This window comes from Notamacropus eugenii, chromosome 4 (genome assembly GCF_028372415.1).
Source record: "Notamacropus eugenii isolate mMacEug1 chromosome 4, mMacEug1.pri_v2, whole genome shotgun sequence".
NCBI lineage: Eukaryota > Metazoa > Chordata > Mammalia > Diprotodontia > Macropodidae > Notamacropus > Notamacropus eugenii.
The window spans coordinates 74,110,332-74,132,826 of record NC_092875.1 but is presented as its reverse complement, the minus strand read 5'-3'; the positions used below and the strand labels follow the sequence as shown (position 1 = coordinate 74,132,826).

At 46.9% G+C, this 22,495-nt stretch overlaps 1 protein-coding gene across 1 annotated transcript; it reads left to right on the top strand.

Moving 5' to 3' along the window:
- The first annotated feature begins 114 nt into the window (after positions 1-114).
- NDUFA11 (NADH:ubiquinone oxidoreductase subunit A11) lies at positions 115-20,999 on the top strand. The gene is made up of 4 exons (XM_072601973.1): positions 115-408; positions 12,666-12,758; positions 19,798-19,920; positions 20,763-20,999. Exons 1-4 carry the CDS (start codon positions 312-314, stop codon positions 20,873-20,875), a joined length of 426 nt encoding a protein of 141 aa, XP_072458074.1. The 5' UTR covers positions 115-311; the 3' UTR covers positions 20,876-20,999.
- The last annotated feature ends 1,496 nt before the right edge of the window (positions 21,000-22,495 follow it).

The following is a 22,495-nucleotide window of genomic DNA, read 5'->3' as shown; positions in this document are numbered from 1 at the left end:
ACCGCCCCTCTAATTAAGCCAATCCGCGCTCACCAGGCATCTTCTTGAGCAATGAATGCCCACCCACTTCATCCAGGCCCTTCCCACTGCAGCCAATCCGCTGACTCTGACAGTGCTCCACCCCTAGGGCCAACTCCGCCCTCTCCCTGCAGGTTCCGCCCCCAATCTAGGCAGCGAGTGTCCGCGCAGGGGCTCTCAATAAAGTTGTGCAGCTTTGTATTCCGGCCTCCCTATCCCGGCCTGACCTCAGCGCATGCGTACCTCTATCCGGACTTGGAGTAGCTGCCCTTGGGGCGGGACGAGGGGTGATCATGGCGTCTGTGCTGGTGAAGGAATACTGGGACGTCCCCGATGGCACAGAATGCCACCGCAAGGCCTATGCCACCACCAAGATGGGTGCCGCTATTGGTGAGGCCTGAGGGGAGAAACGAGTTTCACTGCTTGTGGGTCATGGGAAGAAAACCGCCCCCTTCGGGAGGGTCGGGGAACGAGGGGGAGTCCTCTGGGGTTACTGCATCCGGGTTATGGAAGAGTGAGGTTCCCCCCTTCCCGGGGTCACTTCTCCTGAGTCATGGGAGGGGGGCGATGAAGGTTTCCCTGGGCATTAAGGAGGGGGGGTCCCTGGATCTGAGTTTTAATGATAACGAGCCCCCCAGGGGGGAATTGGGAGTGGAAGCTCCTTGAGAGTGAGGGGATGGGGGGGAGTCTTCTCATCCAGGATAGTGGACCTGAGGGTCCTCTGTCCACCTGCATCGGAGCCTTTGGAAGTGGGGATCCCCCAGGGGAGTTATTGGGAGACCCCCGGGAGTCCCTGAAAATGAGGGCTTTGTCTAGGGTGACGTTGCATGGACATTCCTGGGAGTAAGGGGCTCTCTGGGGGTTACCACGTCCAAGTCACTTACATGCAGGCATGTGAGGTGAGCTTCTGGTTTAGGGTCCCCGTGAGAGCAGTAGTGGGGAGGATATTATTAAGAGAGGGTGAACAGTTCTCTCTAGGAACAGAGCTAGCAAGTCAACTGACATTTGTTCTTGGGGTCTTATAGGAGGTAAATGCACAAGCTGCAAGGTTTGGGTAGCAAGCTCCATGAAAGAGAATCTAATTCAGGGAGGTCAATTTGATGTTATAGGCCTTCCTGAGAGGTTGTGGAATGAGACCTGTGGCTGTGAGTTTCATATGACTCTGGAAGGCTAAACCTCACTTAAAAGTAATTGAAGAAACTGAATAGGATTATGTATTAAAAACTATATACTGATTAGAGAAATCTAGAAACCAGAGAGGTGAAGCATAGTTAGAAGAAAAGTTATCCCTGTACTACGGACCATGTGGATCAAAAGAAAAGCTAGGTGATTTCTGGTCACAAAACTGTCATGGAGATGTAATATGATCAATTACCCAGATATCTGCTAGAGTTCTTTTTTCTAAAGGCAGAACTACTAAGAAATTAATGATTTATTTCTTCAAAAAATGATGAAAATAATCAAGGAAAGCAGTTCTTTTGAATCCAATTCTAACCAGTGACCTTGGCATCCAGAAAAGATCAATGATCCATGTTAAAATTTGTGCTAGAGGAGAAAAGGAAAACCAGGCATAGTGTGCCCTGAACTGGGGACTTAGAAGCGTGGACTTCAGAGAGTAGCATAAGTAGCGTCCCATAGTCTAAAAAATCTACAAGAAAGATAGACACAAGCAAAACTATTCCAATAAGGAAGAAAATAGGCAGCTGCCTAAAGAGACTGATATGGGGAAATCATTGACCAATTCAGATATTTTTTTAAAGGGTTTGTATAGATGATGAGGCACCTAGATGTTGAGGTGAATAGGTGAGTAGGCTGCACTCCTGGAGTCAGGAGGACAAGCATGCAAATTTGACTCCAGATATTTAGCTATGTGACCCTGGACAAGTTTGCCTCAGTGTCCTCGTCTGCAAAATGAGTCCTAGTATCTTCTCCAAGAAAGCCCCAAATGGGATCATGAAGAGTTGGATGAGCAAGAAAAATAATAGATGATCAATTGAGGTCAGGTATCAAAAAAACAAATATAAAGCTTCTTAATGGATGGGGGAGGGGCTGAAAGGAAGTAGAGAATTGGGAACTCCAAGAAAAAGCTAGTAGAACTGTTAAAAGCTTCAGCTCAGTTCAGGCTGGTAGTAGATGCTAAAGACAGCAAAACAGCTTTTTTAAGTTATGTTGGAAGCAAAAGGACAGTCAAAACATAATGTGTTTAGAATGAATTGAATAATGATAGTGGATAATGGAAAACAAAACTGTAAATCTTTTATTTTGCTTGGGGTTTTTTCCTGCTGAAGAGAATGATCTTTGAACTGGGAACGATAGACTGAAACTAGGTATAATAGGGAATTGAGACCAAGAACCTGCTCTTCCTTTCAGTCACTGAGATCAGAGTGAGACTTAAAATAAACTACATCCCTGGTCGCTGAGAGAACAGGAAGCAAGTGTGATTGCTGAATTCCCAGGAGAGATTTTTGAAAGATTTTGAAAAACAGAAGGAAGTGGTACAGAATTGAAAAAAGGCAAATCTTTACTCTATTTTTTTTTAGGCCTGTGAAATCAATTCCTGGCAAAATTATAGGACGTTATTAAAGGGATGGTTTGTGGGTACTTGTTGTTGTGTTTGTCCTTCGGTCTCAGAGAGGACCATGATACCAGGGAGATGACAACATGACTTGTGGTTGACTTGGATGTGAGTGAGGGAGGGCTGTACAAGGTCATCAGCCTCACTTTCTCCTCCATAGCCATCTATATCCAGTGGCCAGATATTCATCAGGACGACTGAAGGTGGCCCAGGATGCAATGGGAGATCCTGACTAAAGTCTTTTCACATTCTCATTTTAAATGGGGTAACACCTATTCAGTGAATAGGCCTCTTTAATAAAAAATAAAATAAAATCAAACTGGGAGGGGAAGACCCTCAGGGTTGCTGGCCAAAAGAGAAACAGTTACTATTTACATTCATTCTGTGCTAGGAGGGCAGGGACCTATTGTCCAATCTATGAGCTCCTGAGTGAATTGAGTTTAAGGCTTGGTCTTTGAGAAAGAAATCTAGCCAATGAACCCCAAGTTAATGAGGCAACTTTGAGCACTTAGGAGAGAAAGGGATCAGTAAGACAGTATGGCTTTCTTTAGAACAAGTTGTCTCAAACTAAATTTATTTTTTTTGTACTGTACTAGACTGTTAGCTCAAGGGATTGCTATAGACTAGACCTGCACAACCCATGGGCCGCAGGTTGTACAGGCCTGCTTGTAGACATAGATTACCTTGATTTCAAGAAAACATTTTGATAGTTTCTCTTGCTGTCCTTGTGGGAAAGATAATATATAGTAAAGGGATGTGGATTTGGACCTCATTGAATGACCACATCCAGAAATGGTCATGAATGGCTCAAAGTCTCCAAAAGAAAGATCTCTAATATAATAGTATCCCAGGAATCCAGCTTTGCCCCAGTGCTGTTTAATATATTTCTCACTGATTTGGGTAAAGAATTTAGCTCATTTTTATTGGATTTGCAGACCTGATGAGGATAGCTTATAAACATATTTCACAACAATGTATTAAAAATAAAAGTATCCAAAAAATATAGCTAGGTCATTGTGCTGAATTTGACAAAATGAAATTTAATAGAAATAAATGTAAACTTGATTTTCCAACCCCCAAGTAGTAAGAATTTACAATTTCAAGATGGAAATGAGTTGTGAGTAGACAACAGTTTGTATGAAAAAGGTCCAGGGCAAGGGTGTTTAACTTTCATGTGTGTCATGGACTCATTTGGCAGTCTGATAAATCCTATGGATGTTCTCAAGATGTTTTTAAATACATACTAGAAAGTACACAGGATTACAAAGGAAACCAAAGGTTAGTGAAAGTCAGGATGTAATTTTCTTGCCACAAAAGTTGATGGATCCTTGAAATTTGATCCCAAGACCTTGGGGACCTAAGGGTAAGAACTGATAGAGGAGTTATAGTAACTACAGACTACGTGTGAATTAACAATATTAACTGCAGTCAAAAAAAGATAAGAGGATCCTAAGATGCATTCAGAAGCAACTGCTGCTAGGGAGTGCCATAATGCACAGTGTGGCCTGGAATCAGGAAGACTTGAATTCAAATCCTGCCTCAGACAGTAGCAATAAGACCCTGGGCAAGTCACTTAACTTCTTTCTCACTTTCCTTATTGCTCAAATAGGGATAATAATAACACCTACCTCCCAGAATGATTGGTAAGGCACTTTGCAAACCTTGAAGTGCTGTATAAATACTAGCTGTCCATGTTGGTGTTATATAGATAGACCAACTAATGCAGCATTTATTAAGGGCTCGGTCTCCTTGACCTCTCCACAGCCTTTGATACTGTGGATCATGGTCCTCTTTATACTCTCCTCTCTAGGTTTCCACACACCCCTTTCTCCAGGTTCTCCTCCCACCTGTCTGACTCCTCCTCTGTCTCCTTTGTTGGATCCTCTAACCATCGGTGTCCCTCAGGGTTCTGTCCTAGGCCCTTCTCTCTATGGACAGTCTCACTTGGTGATCTCATCAGCTCCCATGGATTTAATTACTGGTGATCTGTACTGGTGATTTTCAAATCTACCTGTCCTGCCTCAGTCTCTCTGCTGACTTCCAGTCTCACATCTCCAACTGCTTTTCAGACATTCTCGAACCGGATTCCAGTAGACATCTTAAACTCAGTGTGTCCAAAACAGAATTCATCATCTTTCCCCCTAAACCGTCCTCTGTCTTACCTTCCCTGTTCTGTAGAGGGCAGCACCATCCTCCGAGTCCTTGAGGTTCACAACTTAAAAGTCATCCTGCACCTCTCACTGTCTCTGACCCCTCCCCCGTCCAATTTCTTGCCCCTTCAATTTCCCCTTTTCAGCATCCTCTGACAACAGCCACCACTCTGGGCTGGCCTTCATCACCTCACACCTGGACCGTTGTAAATAGTTGTTGGTTGATCTACCTGCCACAACTCTCCCCACTCCAGCCCATCCTACATCAAGTGATTTTCCTTAAAGAGCAGGTCCAGTCACATCATCCTCCCTCTCCCCTCAGTAAACTCCAGAACTTTCCTGTTGCCTCCAGGATTGAATACAAAGTGCTCTGTTTGGCCTTCAAAGCCCCTGATGAACTCGCTGCCTCCTGACTTTCCAGGCCTCTTACCCTTATTCCCCAGCGTGTGCTCTTGGATCCTAAGCTCCATGAGCCAGACACTACATTTCTTAGCTCTGGGCACTTCCTCTGGCCTCCCCCTTGCCTGGAGTGCTTTTTCTCCTCCGCTGCACCTGCCAACCTTCCTGGCTTCCTTTAATGCCCCGCTAAAATCCAGTCCTTTACTGGAAGTATTCCTCAGCCCTTAATTGTCGTATTTTTCTTCCGTTAATTGTGTCCTTTTTATCCTGTATATAGCTTTGTATACATGTCTGCTTGTTGTCTCTTCTCCCTCCCAGACTGAGTCCCCTGAGAGCAGGGACTAGCTTTTACTTCTTTTTATGTCCTCAGTACTTAGCATAGTCCCCTGCATATAGTAGGCACTTAATAAATGTTTACCGATGTATCAACATACAGTAATGCTCCTACACATATTTTGTACACTGTCATATATACATGTGCACACACTGACACACAATAAACCCTTTTCCTTCACACACACACACACACACACACAAAATCATCCTTGTGTATTTAAATTATTGTTACATGGGAGACTGAGCTTGGCTTCCAAAGGCAGAACTTGGAGCAGTGGGGGCAAGTTGTAGACTTGTCAGGAGAAGGGACTGCCTAAGAACTAAGAATTATTCAAGCAATCCTCAAATGGAATGGGCTGAATTCCCTCATAACTGGAGCTCTCCAAGTGGAGACTGGATTGATCCCTTCTTAGGGAGGTTATAGAGGGGACTTGGGCTCCCATAAGGGTTGGCCTGGCTGCCCTCCAAGGGCCTGTCCAGCGCTGAGAGTCAGGGATTACTGGAACACCAGCCTCATAGCTGAGCAGTATCCGAGTTTCCTGGAATCATCTTACAAGTTTGCTTTGTCCATCAGGAAGGCGTTGATGATATCCTGAAGGCAGTGTGGTTTAATAGAAAGCATGCTGGCCTAGGCCTGAAGCCCTGGCACTGCTCTCTGTTGTTTGTGAGACTTGAGACAGCTCACTTTACTTACTGGAGCCTTGGTTTGGCTCCTCAGAATGGGAGGAGGTTGGACGAAGGTTTCTTCCAGCTCTAAATCTATGCTTCTGGGACTCCTCGACAGAAAAGGCTCCCTAATGACAGGTTAGTACTCCTTCTGCCCTCTTCTGGAGACTTCCATGCCTATGGGAAAACTTCTATACCCTAGCCTTTGCCTGTCTTGGTGAGCTCTCTTGTAGAGGAGACAAGAACCCAAACGTATCACTTAGGAAAAGAAGCCAAGAGCTTCTTAACTTAGATGGATTGACTTAGGTGTGCCAAATCCCAGAGCAGTTCCCCCCAAAGGACCACCCCCAGAATCCCTCATCCCTTTTCCTCCTGTGGCCTGAAGACTGCCACTTTGAAGGCCTAGCAACACAAAACTGGTTTTACCAAATCCATTCCCCCCTAGTGATTGCAACCCCATTGTATCATTAGCCTTGGACCCCTGGTGCCTTGTTTTAAGCCTTGAGCCTTCCCTTGTGTCATAATAAAGTCCTGTTGCTTTACGCATTGAAGTGTTACATGACCTGTGTTTAACAAAACAATTCTTTTTATGTCTTGAAAGTATTGGAGTAGATTGTAGTGAGCAGAATTAGGAAAGGGGGGTAGAACTTACAGAGAGGTCAGTATAGGCTCAGTAAAAGGGAAAACTTCCCACTAATTGTTGCCCTAAAATAGAGTGGGCTGCCCTCCACAGCAGTGGCTTTCTCTTTGCTGGAGGAGGCTGGATTTCCCTCTGGGAAATGTTCCCAGCCATTCCTGTTGAGCTAGAAGTTGGGTCACTTGCTTTCTGAGTTCTTGGGAGGTAGGGGGGTGTCTAGGGTCACTATGGAGAAGTCCCTGCATCTGGCTTCTTGTAGTGGGTAGGGGGGGAATTTCCCCCGAGGGATCCACATCACCACCCCCAGGGCCTTCTGCTCTGGCTCTTTATTTACTGTCCCAATTTTCTTGCCTCTTCACCAGTAGGCTTTCCACGCTGGAGATAACACTGTGGTATGAGGCCCCTTTCCTGGTTGGTGAGGCCTGTACCTGGACCACCATGCTCCCTTCCGTCCAGGCTTGACTTACTTTCTGGTCTTCTCTACCTCCTCACCAGCATTCCTTTCCTCCCCTCCCCCTACTCTCTAGCTTCCTTTGATGTGTGCTCTTTCTCTATTAGGCTGTAAGGTTCTTGAGGGTAGGGACTGTCTTTGTTTCCATTTATATCCAGTGCTGGCTCTCACCTCAGACACTTGACACTCACTAGCTTTGTGACCTTGGGCAAGTCACTTAACCCCAATTGCATCATCCTGGGTCACCTCCAGTCATCCTGAGGATTATCAGGTCACTGCATTCAGATGGCTCTGGAGAAGTGAGGCTGGTTCCCTACACAGCCTCCCTCACTCAAAACAAAGTCAAGTGCATGTCATGTCATCATTTCTCTGATGGTGTGGTCTCTTCGGCAACGAACACATACACACATTACTGAATGCTTTAGTAAATGCTTTATATGGCTGTCCGAGTCTTTTCAGCCTTCTATAGCTATTTGAGTAGAGCTCAGAAGGAAGGCCCTTCAAGACATGGGGAATAATGTGAGCCAAGGCAGAGTTGGGAGAGCCTAAGGCGGATGTGGAGAGTAGTCTTTGTCCCATTGAGTAGAGTGGGTTTTGGAGAGTAATGCAGCATACCAGATTTTGGAACACCTTAGGTGCCCGACAAAGGAGACTGAAACACTGGTCTTCTGGCTCAGAGTTCCATGGCCTTCCATTTCCCTGACCTGAACATTACAGAACAAGGCAAAAAAGATTTCCTTGTGGGCCCAGACTCTGCAGATCCCCCACGAAACTACAAATGTGTGTTGGTATAGTGGTGTTGTTGATTTGTTTTTGGTCTGACTCTTCCTGGCCCCATTTGGGGTTTTCTTGACAAAGACACTGGAGTGGTTTGCCATTTCCTTCTCCAGCACATTTTACAGGTAAGGAAACTGAGGCAAATTGGGTTAAATGACTTGCCCAGGATCATACAGTTAGTAAGTAGGGCAACTAGGTGGTGCAATGGATAGAGCACCATTGCAGGAGTCAGGAGGACCTGAGTTCAAATCTCACCTCAGACACTTGACACTCACTAGCTTTGTGACCTTGGGCAAGTCACTTAACTCCAGTTGCATCATCCTGCGTCACCTCCAGTCATCCTGAGGATTATCAGGTCACTGGATTCAGATGGCTCTGGAGGAGAAGTGAGGCTGGTTCCCTGCACAGCCCTCCCTCACTTAAGACAAAGTCAAGTGCATGTCATGTCATCATTTCTCTGATGGTGTGGTCTCTTCGGCAACGAACACATACACACAGTAAGTGTCTGAGGCCAGATTTGAAGTTTCCCGTTTCCTTGACTCCAGACACAGTGGTCTGTGCACTCTGGTGCCCCGAGCTGCTGATGTTGGGGTGTGGCAAAATGGAATTGAGCACTTTGTAGCAGTTTACTGTGAGAGCTGCCATATTATAGTAAGAGCTTTGATGGATTATTTAAATGTATGCTTCTTGAATGTTTTATATTCTGGTTGTAAATAGGGCTGTTGGGTACGTCTATTAGAGTAGCCCCGACAGCATTCCTTTGTGTGATAGGCCCTGGGACACAGGAGCTGTGCTACCTTGCTCAGGTGTCATTACCTCTGTGTGAAATGAGAAGATTGGACTAGACAGTTTAGAGGACCCTTTCCACTCGGGCACTGTGCAGTTCTGTAAGCTGGTATACTCATGAGGAAGGTCACCGTGGCAGGCTGTTACATTGGTCTGTCTTTGTGTATACTGAGAAAAGGGAAAGGAAAAAGAGGAGGATAGTGTGATGTGCTCTCCTTGCATGGCTCAGAGAGAAGAGTTGTATGGTGAAAGAGGAGGGAAGCCTGTCCTGGCCTCAGTTTCCCTGTGTGCCTTGTAGGAGGGCTGGAAGCCCCTGAGGGGGGAGGGGAATGGGGCTACCCTGCTCTTTTTAGCAGCCTGCCCTGGACCTCACCTCACAGACAGAGCCCACATGCACGGGATGTACAGACAGGCTGGCTCGCAGTGAGGCGGTGTGTTTAGTGTTCACTGGGGATCTGTCTAAACACTGGGATAACCCGTCAGGGCCAGGAATGAATCCACTCCACTCAGCGCCAGCCAGACCCAAACTCTGGTCCTGGGGCCAGTTCTGGGCTCCGCCCTGCATAGAAGCCAACCACATCACAGGGGGCTCAAGGGCTGGAAAATGTGACCCGAGTGGAAACGTTGGAGGCTGAGGCAGAGAGGCCCCCTGGAAGGGGGCTGCAGGCAGCCAGGTGTGAAGTGATCTGGCTCGCCAGTGCAGCTGGGAGGATGGCGACAATGGGCTGGGTATGAGCAAAGGAAGAGAGAAATTGGCAGTGCTTTGCTGTGGAGCAGCTGTCAGGGCTGAGCCAAAGATGGGGCCCCAGAGGAGAATGGTGCCATTGATGCCGACAGGGAGGTTAAGAAGAGGTAACAGCTTAGGGGGCCTCCGTTTTTGACATGAAGCTTTCAGTGTTTGGGGGACAGCCATGTGGAGGTGTTCTGTACATACCACAAGTCAAAAAGCAGGCAAGATGAGAAACCAGGACTGGGAACTCAGTAGAGTGGGAAGAGGCCTGAGCGGGGCTGCAGGAAACCCCTCTGGACCTCACCTGTAAAGTGAAGGGGCTGGGCTAGCGATCGCCAAAGTCCCCTCTGGCTATAGTTTTCTGAGAATGTCCTCGGAATTCTGTGAGATGGCAGTTTTGTAGTGTGGTGCAGGGTGTTGTTATAATGATAATACTTGATTTTTATAGAGCGCTTTAAGGGTTCCAAAGCACTGTGCGTTTAATCCTTACAGTAATCTTAGGACATAAGATAATTCCATTTTCGAGATGAAAAAAGTGAGCTACTTAGCTTGCATCATAAAGCTAGAAAGTATCTGAGGCAGGATTTTCACCCAGATCTTTCAGGGTCCAAGTCCACTCTCCCACATTGCCTCTCCAGAGTCCTGGAGAGTTGGGAGTTGGTGCTCAGGTCATCCAAGGAGAAAGGAAAGCAGTACCACCTTTGTCATCCCTGAGCCTTTGTTTGCTTGTTTGCTTTGCTGTAAATTGAAGGGAATGCCCCAGGGAGTCTCTTAAATTTCCTGATCCTTTCTTTCTCTGGAGAGCTTCCTCCTTCCTGGTGTTAGTTGTAACTGTGTATTGTGCCGGAATGAATTTCCCTGGTGGGTGAGTATGGAGGCTAAGAATGTGGGGGCTGAAGACTTAGCCTCGGGGAATAAGAGGAGAGAGTTTAGAGACCTGAGAAAAACCAGGCAGGCTCTGGGGATGGAAGCTAATCCCTGGTTAGCCCCATCTGCCACTGAGGTGCTATGTGACCTCCATTCTTCTGTTTTCCTTTATTCTAAATTGGAGATTGAGTGGCTAGTAGATATTTACTGCATGTGAGTCCCTGAGAGATGCAGGCCTTCCCCAAAGTTTAAAATCTAGCAGGGGTGATAAGGCATGGAGATGTAAAGTAGCAGAGGGCTCTGTGTTGCATGCCCAGTGACTAGCCCAGATGGGGCTGTGGAGTTCAGAGAGGAGAGGGATGGGGAGGGAGAGTCACGGAAGGAAGGCAGACTGGAGAAAGGGGATCTTGAGCTAAGCTGTAAAACGTGGTCCCAGATAGATTAGCCTGCTCAGTGAACCTCTCAGATATACGTCAGGCTTTCTCACCTCTGCACTTTGCTCCTGATGTGAAAGGCATGGTGGAAAGAGGACCCAGGTCCAAACCCCGGCTCTGATGCTTCCTGGCTGTGGGCAGATTCCTGAGCTCTCTTGGCATCAGTTTCCTGATCTGAAAAATTAGAATGATAGTGTTTTTACTTCCCCATTTGTCAGTATTCAGCCTTTTAGTTAATTCCTCACCCTCAGCCCCTCTGTGGGCAAAGTCTTGATCTTAGCCACACTTCTTCTCAAATGATATTTTTCGATTAAATGGAGCTAATAAAGCTCAAACTATCTACCTCACAGGGTGGTTGTAAAGGAAGCAGCCTGTGCCATACCGTGCTAGGTATGCAAGTACAAAGAATGTTCCAAGTGAGTTCTCATTCTATCGGCAGACCCAACAAGTCCATATGTAAATATATGGGAGTAAATCTAAAGAGATGGACACAGACAGGAGGTAGTTCAGTGGAAGGTAGTTGGTGGGCACTAGCAGCGTGACAGGGTCAGGGAAGGCTCCATGCAGAAGGCCGCACTTGAGCTGAAGCTTGAAGGAGAGGAATGAGATTTGGAAGATGCCACTGAGGAGGGTGGCTGGAGGATATTCTGTGCATGAGAGCTGACCTCTGCACAGGTATAGAGACCAGAGATCCCATAGAGGGGAAAGAGGTCAGCAGTACCCAGTTGTGGGGTGCAAGGAGGAGCATCATGTGTGATGAGGTTGAAAAGGCAAGCAAAGCATGTAAAAATGTCTGAATTAACCTGAAATGTGTATCTGTAGACAGAGTGCTGGATTTGATTCTGGACCCAGGTTTGAATTCTATCTCTGCTGCTGATGAGCTGTGTGACTTGGGCCACGTCATTTGACTTCTTTGGGCCTCAGTTTCCTCATCTCTAAAATGAGGGTTTAGATGAGCTGACTTGTGCATTCCCTTCCAACTCTGAGTCTATGATCTTGTGAAATTAAATTGGGCCGTTGTGGCCAACCCCATGGCCAGCCTGCTGGAATAAGAGTGCTTTCTGGATGATGAGATCCTCTTGATGCTCCTGTTGGTGGGTAACATTGTCCCAGTCGCATCACACCCCAGAACATTAGAAAATTCATGATAACCCATCAGTTGAATCATGGCCCATGTCGAGGCTAACATGGCACTGGCTGGCAATTTTGTAGTTAATCCATGACTTTGCCCCTTTGGGTTGGGCAACCTTTGCAGTGGGACAGTAAGGAAGACTGAAATTGAGCTGGGGGAGATGGTGAGGCTTTGGAGAAACCATGTGTATTATCTGGAGCACCTTCCTAACATGACAGCCTCTACTTTTGACATGAGAATTCTTGTAGGGAACTCCTGTATTTGCACATTTGGGATCCACACAGCTTCTGAGGACTCAGAGTTGCAGACCAACCCCAAGGTCATTGGATAGCTGCATGATGGGCACTAGCAGGTTTTTGGAATATATTTCCAACTGATCAATGCATAAGGTGTGGCATGAAGAGAATATGTGATTGGAAATCAGTGGGTTATTTGGGAAGTAAGAGCAGGGACCGCAACTGGCCAGTTTGGCTGTGGCCCTGATCCCCAGGAAAGCTAAACATACCTACAGCAGTGCCTTCCATGGTTGAGGGGTTCTCTCCCAAGGACTCAGGCTACACTGGCTGGGAAGGCATCAGTGGGTTAGGATCCGAACTGGGGGGTGGAGTACTTGCTTCCATGAGATCATATGTTCTTTGGAGGAATGAATTAAATTGTTATTTGTTAATGAAGAACATTGTTTAACAAGTCACATTCTCTTTCTGCAGGCTTGGTGGCATCTGCCTACCACCTTGTGTTTGTCCCACCTGAATCAACTGCTGAAGGAATATTAAGGGCTGGGAAATTTACGTTCTCCATGGGTAAGAGACCTGTCATTCCCTGATGTTGAGCTCCACTCCCACCTCCAGTCTTATCTCCTATTGCTTCCCTCTGTTTACCCTCTGGGCAAGTTAGCCTGAACTGCATTCTTCAAGATCCAGTTTAATCCTGACCCCCTTCTCCAAGTTCCAACAATTTCTTCCTACCATGGATCACAGTGAACCTGCCTTGAGGACAGGGGCTGTGGTTTTTAAAAATCTTTATATCCCCCACACCTAGGGCAGGGCCAAGCAGAAACTCATCTCTGGACAAGGGAGTGACTCCCCTGGGTTCCCCCCTAAACTCCTCAAGGGAAGAGATGTGGCCTTAAAGAGGTGTATCCCTAAAACACAGCTGGGAACAGGGTCTCCTACCGAGGGAGTGAATGAAGAAATGAACGTATTCCTAAGGAGGCGTGGGCCTGCTCCAGGGCAGTTCTTGTCACTCTGTCTCCCCCATGTCAGAGCCTGCCAGGGAGCTCTGGTTTGGGGTTGGCATCTGTAGAAGGGCGCTGCATATAGCGCCTCCACACAGTCCCCGCCGCAGCCTAGGAGCCAGGCCAGACTCTGGTCCCTCTTCTCCAACCTTGGTTCTTTCTCCACTTCACACTGCTTATATTGCATCTTTTCCCACAATAGTGAGCGCCCCTTGAGAGCCTGAGCTTTGGGCAAGAGGTGAGGCAGCTTGGCAGTATAGGTGGAGGCTAGACTTGAGCTTGTAAGCAGAGCCTTGGTTTCCTCATCCAGAAAACAAGGGTGATAACTCTTGCATTATCTACATCTTTTGGTTATAAAGGAAGTGCTTGACCAAACTTAAAGCACCATATGGATACTGTTGTTTTTATTATTATCAGCCACAGTGCCAGTAGAAGTAGCATTATCAGGCCTAGCCTTGAGGCATATGGTAGCACTTCCTGCCTCCTCCCCCTCCCCCACCGCAGACCCCAGTGAAGGCCCATGCCATCGGTCCTTTCCTGTCTCTGGCCCTCATCAGCCTAAGCCATCATTCTCTTCATGTGGCAATGGAGAGTTGTAGTTTCCCTCTGATCTAGATTGCTCTGAACCTTTCTTAGCCTAAGTGTAGACTTGTTGGTTCCGGGAGCGGCACACCTCTGTAGAGGGGTTCTCCTAAGGCCCTCTCCTTGGTCCCACTCACTCCTTCCATGAATTCATCTCTTCCCAGTGTTTCAGCTGCCAGTTTTATGATGACCAAATCTGTCTCCAGCTGGATTTCCTGATGATGCCTCAAGCTCCATCGTTTCCTAGCCCAGCCCCTCACCCCCAGCACCCCCCAGCTCTGCCACCTGGTTCCCTCCATTTCTCTTAATGAGACGACTGTCCTCTCACAATCCCAGCTTTGTAGCCTTGGAGTCAATTTTGATTCCTTCTCCCTCACCCCCTACTGTCCAGTTAGCTCCTGTTTTACCTTGACAATATCCAATATCCATCCATTCTTTACTCCTGCTGTGCCCTGTCACAAGCCCTTTCCAGTGTGTGGTTGAACTATTGTGGTAGGCTTCTAATTGGTCTCTTTGCCTCCAGCCTTCCACACTGCAGCTCTGGGATCTTCCTAAGCCCTGCTCCAACCATAGCACTACTTTATTAAAAACTGTTAGTGCTTTCTGTTTGCTTATTGAATAGTCTGCATTCTAGCACACGGGGCCACGGGCCTCACCAAGCTGGACCCCTATTCCTTTAGTGCCTCCTCTGTCCTCTCTGCCTTTGCTGATGCTATCACCCATTCCTAGAGGAGACTCCTCCTTCTCTGTGTGCCCCGCCTAGCTTCTGGCAAAGTCCCTCCTTTGTCCAGTCCTATCAGATTAAGGTGTGCTCAAGCTCTGTGGGTTTTGTATGGCACTTGTCTAGATTTCTCCTTGGCCCTGGCCTCAGTCTCTTGTATCCTGATTTGTGTACTTGTTCCCCAATAATTAGATTCCCCAATAATTAGAAATCCATCTTTGTCTCCGCAGGGTCCAGCATCGGACCTTGTACATTGTAGGCATGTGAAAAATTGCTGTGAAATTAAAGAGATATTAGAGCCCAGGCTCATGCATGGTTTCCTCTTCTCTTTGAAATAGGGCTCACCCTTCTCAGGCCCCCACTCTGAGCTATCCCTTCAGCATTGCCAAGTGTCCCCTAGCAGGCAGCTGTTCTCTGAACACCTTACTAAGTCCTCAGAAGAGGGCTGAGTGTGCAGTAATCTGTGGTAATCAATCATGAATTTCTATGCTCAGTTTCCATTTGATAGTAAGAGGGCATTGAGTTCCACGGTGATTTGGGGAGGTCCCTCTTGTGTCTGCCCCTCCCTTCACCAGGCTTGCACCATCCTGAACTCTACTGCTTTATTATAGGGTTAAGGGTGATATTGAGACATATTCCAAACCAGAGTAAGACATAACTGGGAAATGGTTAACAAAAGAAATAGTATCCAAGACAAGCTAGCTAGTGTTCATTGGTGACTCTTTAAGTCAAGTATGCTGCTGCTGGGATGCTTATTTCAGAATGGTGATCTCCTCTCTTCTTCCTGCCATCTGGGGGGAGAGACTAGGTCATTGTTTACAAGGCCTGGCAATCAGGATACCTGGGTCCTGGTTCTGGCATTCCCTACCCACCCTGTGACCTTGGCCCCAAGCATTGGTCTGGGTGAAATGTAGAGGCAGTGTGGGTCATGGGGAGAGCAGAGCACTGAAGACCCAGGCTGAAATCCTTCCAGCGCTTAAAAGCAGTGCTACTGGTAATGGAAGTGCCATAGTGCAGAGCTGGCCTGTTGGCTAGGAGGGCCTGAATTCAAATCCCATCTGAAGGACCTTGGGCAAGGCCCTTTGCTTCTCAGGACTCTGGGCAACACAGAGTGCCCTGTCCTGGTCAGCCCTGTCCCTGGTGAGGTCCCTGCCAGATCTGCCAGCCAAGATTCTGCTCGTCACTGGCTTTTCTGAAGCACTTTCAGGGTCACAAAGCCTCCTCTTTTGTTAAAACAACCCTCCAAGCCAATGACAGTGGTGAGCCCTGCCTCAGATTCTCCAGGAGGGAAAGTGCCAGCCCAGGCTTCACCTATCACTAAAGCTCTGGCACTGGGTCATACTGCCTCAGTAATTCACAGATGGGAGGGGAAGGGAAGGCCCAGGCAAGGAAGTGACTATCCCAAGGTCATACAGTGAGGCATCAGAGAAAGCCAGTACTACAATCCAGATCTCCTGGCTCCCAGGCCAGGCATTTGGGGGTCTATCCCTCACCTAGGTTCTGGTAAAAATATTTCTCTGCAAACTAAAATTTGGGGGTCCTAACGGGCCTGATGAGGCCAGATTGGACAGAGGGCCATCAGCAAAGATTTGGGGAGTATCTGCCTGGTGCCTGGAACTGAGGAGAGTGCTAACTTGTGGTGCTGGACTGTTCTCGAAGTGCTTCCTTCACAGCCACTCAGTGAGGTAGTCCATGCAAACATTTTTTTCTCCTTTTTCCCCTTCCCCTTTTCCCCCTAGTTCAAGCCTATGTGAACTGGTGTAGAAACTCCCTCCACCAATGCAAGTTGGCATCTCATCTATAAGGTAGAGTCATAAGGAAAACTACAAGATTCCTATTATGCAGAAAACTGAGGCTAAGGGCCTTTCCTCATAGTAAAAAAAAAGTCAGAGCCAGTTTTCCAGACCAGCCTTCTCACTCCTATGTTCAGCGCTATTTCTGCCACCAAATGAAAATGATTTAGTTATAGCTTCTCCTGAAATATAACTTGGAGCATCTTCTCCCTGTCAGTTGGGTGTACCCTCTCAGGGAGGACTGGTGTCTGGGAGAAAGAAGAGGCACAAAAGAGATTGATTGGTAAACGAGAGAGTGCAAGCGATAAACAACATATATGAAATTAGCAGGAGCTCTAGTGGGAGGCCTCTGGAAGCATGCTCATTCTCTCCTGCTGCTCTAATGCTTTTCTTAGTAATAGAGATGGAGAGCAGATTTCCCAGTTTCCAAGTGGCTGAAGTCACTGTGGTAATCCCATCGTGTCACTCCCAGGTGTGCTGGTCATGTGTGCACATGAATGACCAGAGCATGGCTGGAGTGTCCTGTTGGAAGCTGGGCAGCATAAACAGCCCTAGGCTTTGCTCCTTAATCTTTATGTAGCTTTAAGCAACTTGCTTTTCCTCAGTAGCAGGATGAGGATTGTACTAGGGGAACTCCAAAGGCCCTTCCAACTCCAGATCCCATGATCCCAGCAAGAAGAAGACATGGTCTGTGCCCTCAAGAGCTTAGCAGATGGGTAGCACCTGACTGAAAACCTTGAACTATGTGAGTCAGAAAGGCCTCAGACTTGTGTTATCTGTGAGAACTTGGGCAAATCACTTAACCTCTCTGAGGCCCAGTTAGGAAGGGGTTGGATTTGGTAACCTCTCAGGTACTATCCTACCTTTTAATCCATGATTCTGTGATAGGATGCCAGAGTCAAGTGAAAGCAAGGAGACTTCTGCTTGCTTGCTGTTTGACCTTGGGCAGGTCATTGCCTCTCCATCTCAATTTCATCACTCTGAAGTGGGGAGTTTAGACTAGGTGATCAGTAAGATCTCTTATGGTTAATCCAGAGCTGCACCCAGTATTGCATAAGGAGATAGTAAGAGAGCACCCAGCGACTCCTAGGGTACGCAAGAAGGAGCTGCTGCATTGGCTGAGCCAGTGAGGTAGAAAAGATCACAAAGGACAGGAGGGAGGCCACAGGGCTGGAAGCGAGTCTTGTTGAGTCACTGGCCCTCACCTGATCCTGAAGAGCCAGCCTGGCTTCAAGAGCAGAGTGTGCCAGGTTAATTTTCTCATTTTCTTTGCTGGCAGCATTTTGGCCCAGATTAGGAGAACGTTCTAAACACAGGCTCAAAGATTCTGAGCTGGAAGGCACCGTGGAGGTCATACATTCCAATCCCCTCGTTTTAGAGACATGGCTTTTAGCAAAGCGTTTGATAAAGCTTCTGATGCTCTGCGTGGACAAGATAGGTGTTAATACAGATGGGTTTCAGAATTGTTTGAATGAACAGACTCAAAGAATAGTCATTAATGATTCTGTATCAAATTAGAGAAAATTCTTTGTTCCATGGTATGATGGAGTGGGGTGGGGCAGACATGGGAATGGAGAGGAAAAATCAGGCAATTTAAAAAAAAGATATCCATAAAGATTTTATATCATATAAGAGAGATCTTCCTAGGAGGGTTGCCCCAGACATTTGTGCCCAGCCTTGTTCTGTTTTCATTCTTCATTGGTGATATAGATGAAGCCGCAGAGAACATAGCTATCCAGTTTCCCAATGCCATCAAGCTGGGAGGGATAGCCAACTTGTTGATGACTGGAGGTCTGGCCAAGCCAAAATGAGGATAGGCCAGGTCTGTCCATCCAGAAGTTGAAAGTAATAATAATAAAATCTGGCATATCCTTAGCGCTTTAAAGTTTGGAAGGTGCTTCACTCACTGACTCGACCTGTCACATCACTCCATGGACCATGCAGACCCCACTTTGTCCACCTCTTCTCATCTTGTCTAGCTCTTGTTCCTGTGCCTCAGTCAGGATTCACCCAGTGCCCCTTTTAGTTTAGAGGTTCTAAGTCCATGAATGTGTGCTTGTCTTATTTTAAATAATTGAAATATTTTAAAATATTTTGATAGTTTTATTTCAAGATAATTAGTTTTCTTTGTAAATGTATTTTATTTTTTGCATCTAAAACACATTCTGAGAAAGGGTCTGTCAATGGGCTTCACCAGACTGATAAATTATTGGGGGGGGGGGGGGGGTGAGTCATGACTCACAAAAAGCTAAGAATCCCTGTTCTAATGTCTTACAGTCTTTTAACATCTGTTAAGTAGCAGTGCAGTGCTCAGAGTGCTTGTGTTATCCTTTACTTTCAGTCCACCTCCTTTTTCAATCATACATTTCCTGGATCCCTTTGATGCCATTTCTGGCATGTAGGCCATTGTTGGTAATGTGCTGCAGCCTGTTTCCAGCCTACCTGTGTGTCTGCCTTGCTCTTCGGGCCTTCTAGCCATTGTGGTAGTCTGATTCACAGTCTTAGCATCAATGAAAAAACATAGCCTAATTGGATAATACGGAATAAAGCTAATTGTAAAGTTCTTTTTTTTTTTTTTTGAGTTAAAAAAGTCAAATTCGTATGTCAAAAGTGGGAAAAATATAACTAGACATGTGAAAAAAAGTGTGGGTTTGGAGGACTGTGCACTCTGTGAGTCAGGATAGCAACATGGCGGCCAAGAGAGCTACTGGAATGTTGTACTGCATTAAGAGAGGGGCAGAGTGCCCAGAATGAAAGGGGTAAGGGTTAGCCCTGATCGCACCACATCTGAAATACAGGGTTCATTCAGGCCAGGTGCCATATTGGAGTTGCTGGAGAATGTACAGAGCAGGGTGGCAGCGGTGAGAAAGAACCTTGAGAACCAATTGAACCTTCTTAAGCTGGAGAGAAGATTCAGGGCTGACAGGATGGCAGCCTTCACAGATTTGAAGGCCTGTCCTATGAAAGAGGGGTCAGGCTTACTCAGCCTGGTCCCAGAAGGAAGAACTAACACTGATGGATGAAAGTTGCTGAAAAAGTTGAGGCTTAACAGTTGGAAAAATTTAATAATTAAAGTTATTCAGAAATGAAATAGGTTGTCTAGGGAAGCAGTGGGAAGGAAGCCAGGCATGCCCTGGGCTAGACTACTTGTCAGATTTTACAGAGGGAATTCTTGGTCTTGTGCAGCTGTGACTAGATAGCTTCTGAGATTTTGTGATTCACTTAGGTCCTGCCAGTTCTGGCATTTTGTGGTTCCCTCGTTTGAAGTTTTTCACTTACTGCCTGTGACCTTGGGCCATTCTCCTCTTTGGGCCTGAGTTGTCTCATCTGTAAAATGAAGGGGTTGGCCTCTCTGTGCCCTTTTCAGTTCAGATCTATGATTTAAGTTCTTTTCTTGGCCTTGAAAACCTTTGCGTCTGTGTTTTTTGTCTCCTGAGCAGGAGAGATTTTTTTGTTGGTTTCTGTTCTCATGCTTTCTTTCCTGTTCTCCCCCTCCCCTTTCATTATAGCTGCTGTAGGCGCCATATTTGGGATCACTTCCTGTATCAGTGCTCAAATTCGGGAAAAACCAGATGACCCCCTGAACTACTTCATTGGAGGCTGTGCTGCAGGCTTGACCCTTGGAGCCCGAAGTAAGTCCCAGGCAGGATTTTGGTAGCCCTGCCCCCTCATTTATGGCTGAACTTGCTGTTCCCAATCTCCCAACCCTGTGAATTAGAGGGCTGGCAGACCCTATGGTTCAGTCTCTTTCAGCGCCCTCATTTTCCAGCTTAGGAAACTGAGGCAGCTGAAGCCAAGAGAGCCAAAGTGATTCATAGAGGAAATGAGTAGGGGAGTGGAATTCAAACCCAAGTTTTCTGACCCTGCATCTTTCCATTACACCAGATTACCTCCCTGTTCCCTCCAGATCCAATCATCTGACTATAAAGCAGAGGGCTTGAACTCAGTGACCTTGCAGACCCCTTTTAGCCTTGGTATTGGTCTGATAACTGGGCCCCAACTGGATTAGTGGTGTCTCCTTTGATCTGCCTTGGTGAAACAATCCAGGGGGCAGAGTGGGGCTTAGGGGCTTGAATCTCTGTGCTCCATACAGGGGTCCTGGGGGCAGGAAAATTGTTTTTGCAGTTTTCACAAGAGAAATTAACTTGCCTGCATTGAGCCGGGCGAAGCTGAGATCCTACTCCTAGGCTTGTGCACTCCTCTCTTTGGCCTGGCCTTTCATTCCTGAACCTTCCAAAAGAGGCTGTGCTCCCTTTGTAACCCGGGACAAGTCATCAGACCCCACTGGGCTTCAGCTTCTTATTTGTAAGATGAGGGAGTTGAAGCCCATGGCCTCTGAAGCCCCCTTTCTAGCTCTACATCTAAGGATGCGAGAAACGCTTTGGCTTGTGGAGGATGGTGGGTAGGAGTGGACATAGGTGGATGTCCAGACTAGTGCTCCCTGCCCTGCCACTTGACTCTTCTTCTCTTGCAGTGCACAGCTACACCAGTGGGGCAGCAGGATGTGTGTACATGGGTGCTGCCGCTGCCCTTTTGAAGTTGGGCAAAATGGAAGGTTGGAAGCTGGCCAATGAGCCTCGAATCTAAGCCAACAATGCCTTTGTTGGGCGTTTTGTAAAAAAAAGATTGATATATAGTAACCCTACTCAGTGTTTCCCCAAACAGTTTTCTCATTCTCTCTTGATGTTAAATAAAGCTTGGAAAAACCTGATGCCATGTTGAAGTTGCCTTCTTCTTTGGTCAGACACTGCTGCCACCCTTCCTGGGGACTGGATGTGGCCAGGTGGCTGAGGGCCGAGGACTTTTCATTGCTAAGATAACAGTTGTCAAAAAGCTTTGAAAAATTTCCAACTGCCTTTCAGATGTCTTGAACTGTATGTCCAGTAGACATCTTAAACTTAACATACCCTAAGCTGAACTCAGTCATCTTCCCCCCTAAACCCTGCCCCTCACCCAAGCTTGCCTGTTAGGCTCATAACCCACGAGTCACCCTAAACTGTCTCTCCCCCACCTCCACCCCTCATATCCAAGCTGTGGATCTCAGCCCTATCTCATCTCTCAGATATGTCCCCTTCTCTCCTCTGACACTGCCCCTACTCTGGTGCAGGCCCTCATCACCCAGATGATTGCAGTAGTCTGCTGGTATATCTGTGGCCTTAGGTCTCTCTCCACTTGGAGTCCACTCCAGTCCGTCCTTCGTTCAGCTACTGAAGTGATTTTCCTAAAGTGCCATTTCAACCATGTCACCTTCGTGTTCAGTAAACTGCACTGGCTCCCTATTGCCTCCAGGATCAAATACAGAATACTCTGATGTTCAAAGCCCTCCATGATCTAGACCCCTCCTACCTTCCCAGTGCTGTCATACCTTACTCCCTGCCATGTACTCTACAATCCAATGACACTGGCCTCCCAGCTATTTCACAAACAAGACACTCTCCAACTCTCAGTTCTGGGCATTTACTCTGACTTCCCTGTGTCTGAGATGCTCTTCCTCCACCCCTCTGATCGCTGACCTCCCTGGCTTCCTTTGAGCCCCACCTAAAGTCCTACCTTCTACGGATAGTCCTTAATCTCTCCTAATTTTAATGCCTCTCCTCTCTGAATGATTTTTCATTTATTCTGTATGTAGCTTGTACATATTTGTTTACTTGTCTTCCCCATTAGACTGAGCTACATGACAGCAGGGACTGTCTTTTGCCTTTTTTTATTTTCCCTAGTTCTTAGCGCAGGACTTGATACATAGTAGGTACTTAAATGCTTGTTGACTGAAAAATACCATGTAGTGGGATATTGCACTGTTTTTGTGGCTCCCTCTGGCCTACACAAATTACGTTGGGTGAAGGTCGTCAGGTCAGGTGTCATGATGTAGTGAGTAACAGTGGGTTCCAGTCTGACTCAGCAGCCATGTGACTTCAGGTAAGTTGTTTAAACCCTGATCAGCCTCAGTTTCTTCATCTGTGAAATGGAAGGTTTGGACTGAACTTCTAAGGTCCTTCCCATCACTAGAAGTATGAGTAGAATCATTGAATCTGGAGTCAGGGGCCTGGGTCTGCCCCTTAACTTTGTGACCTTGTACAAGACTTTTCCTGTCTCTGGGCCTGTTTCCTCTGTGGATCTCTGTGTCAATCTGGTGAAGTCTGAGTGCCCCTTCTCAAGTCAACATGCATTTAGAAGCTGATCAGTCTATCAGGCACTGAGATGTAAACA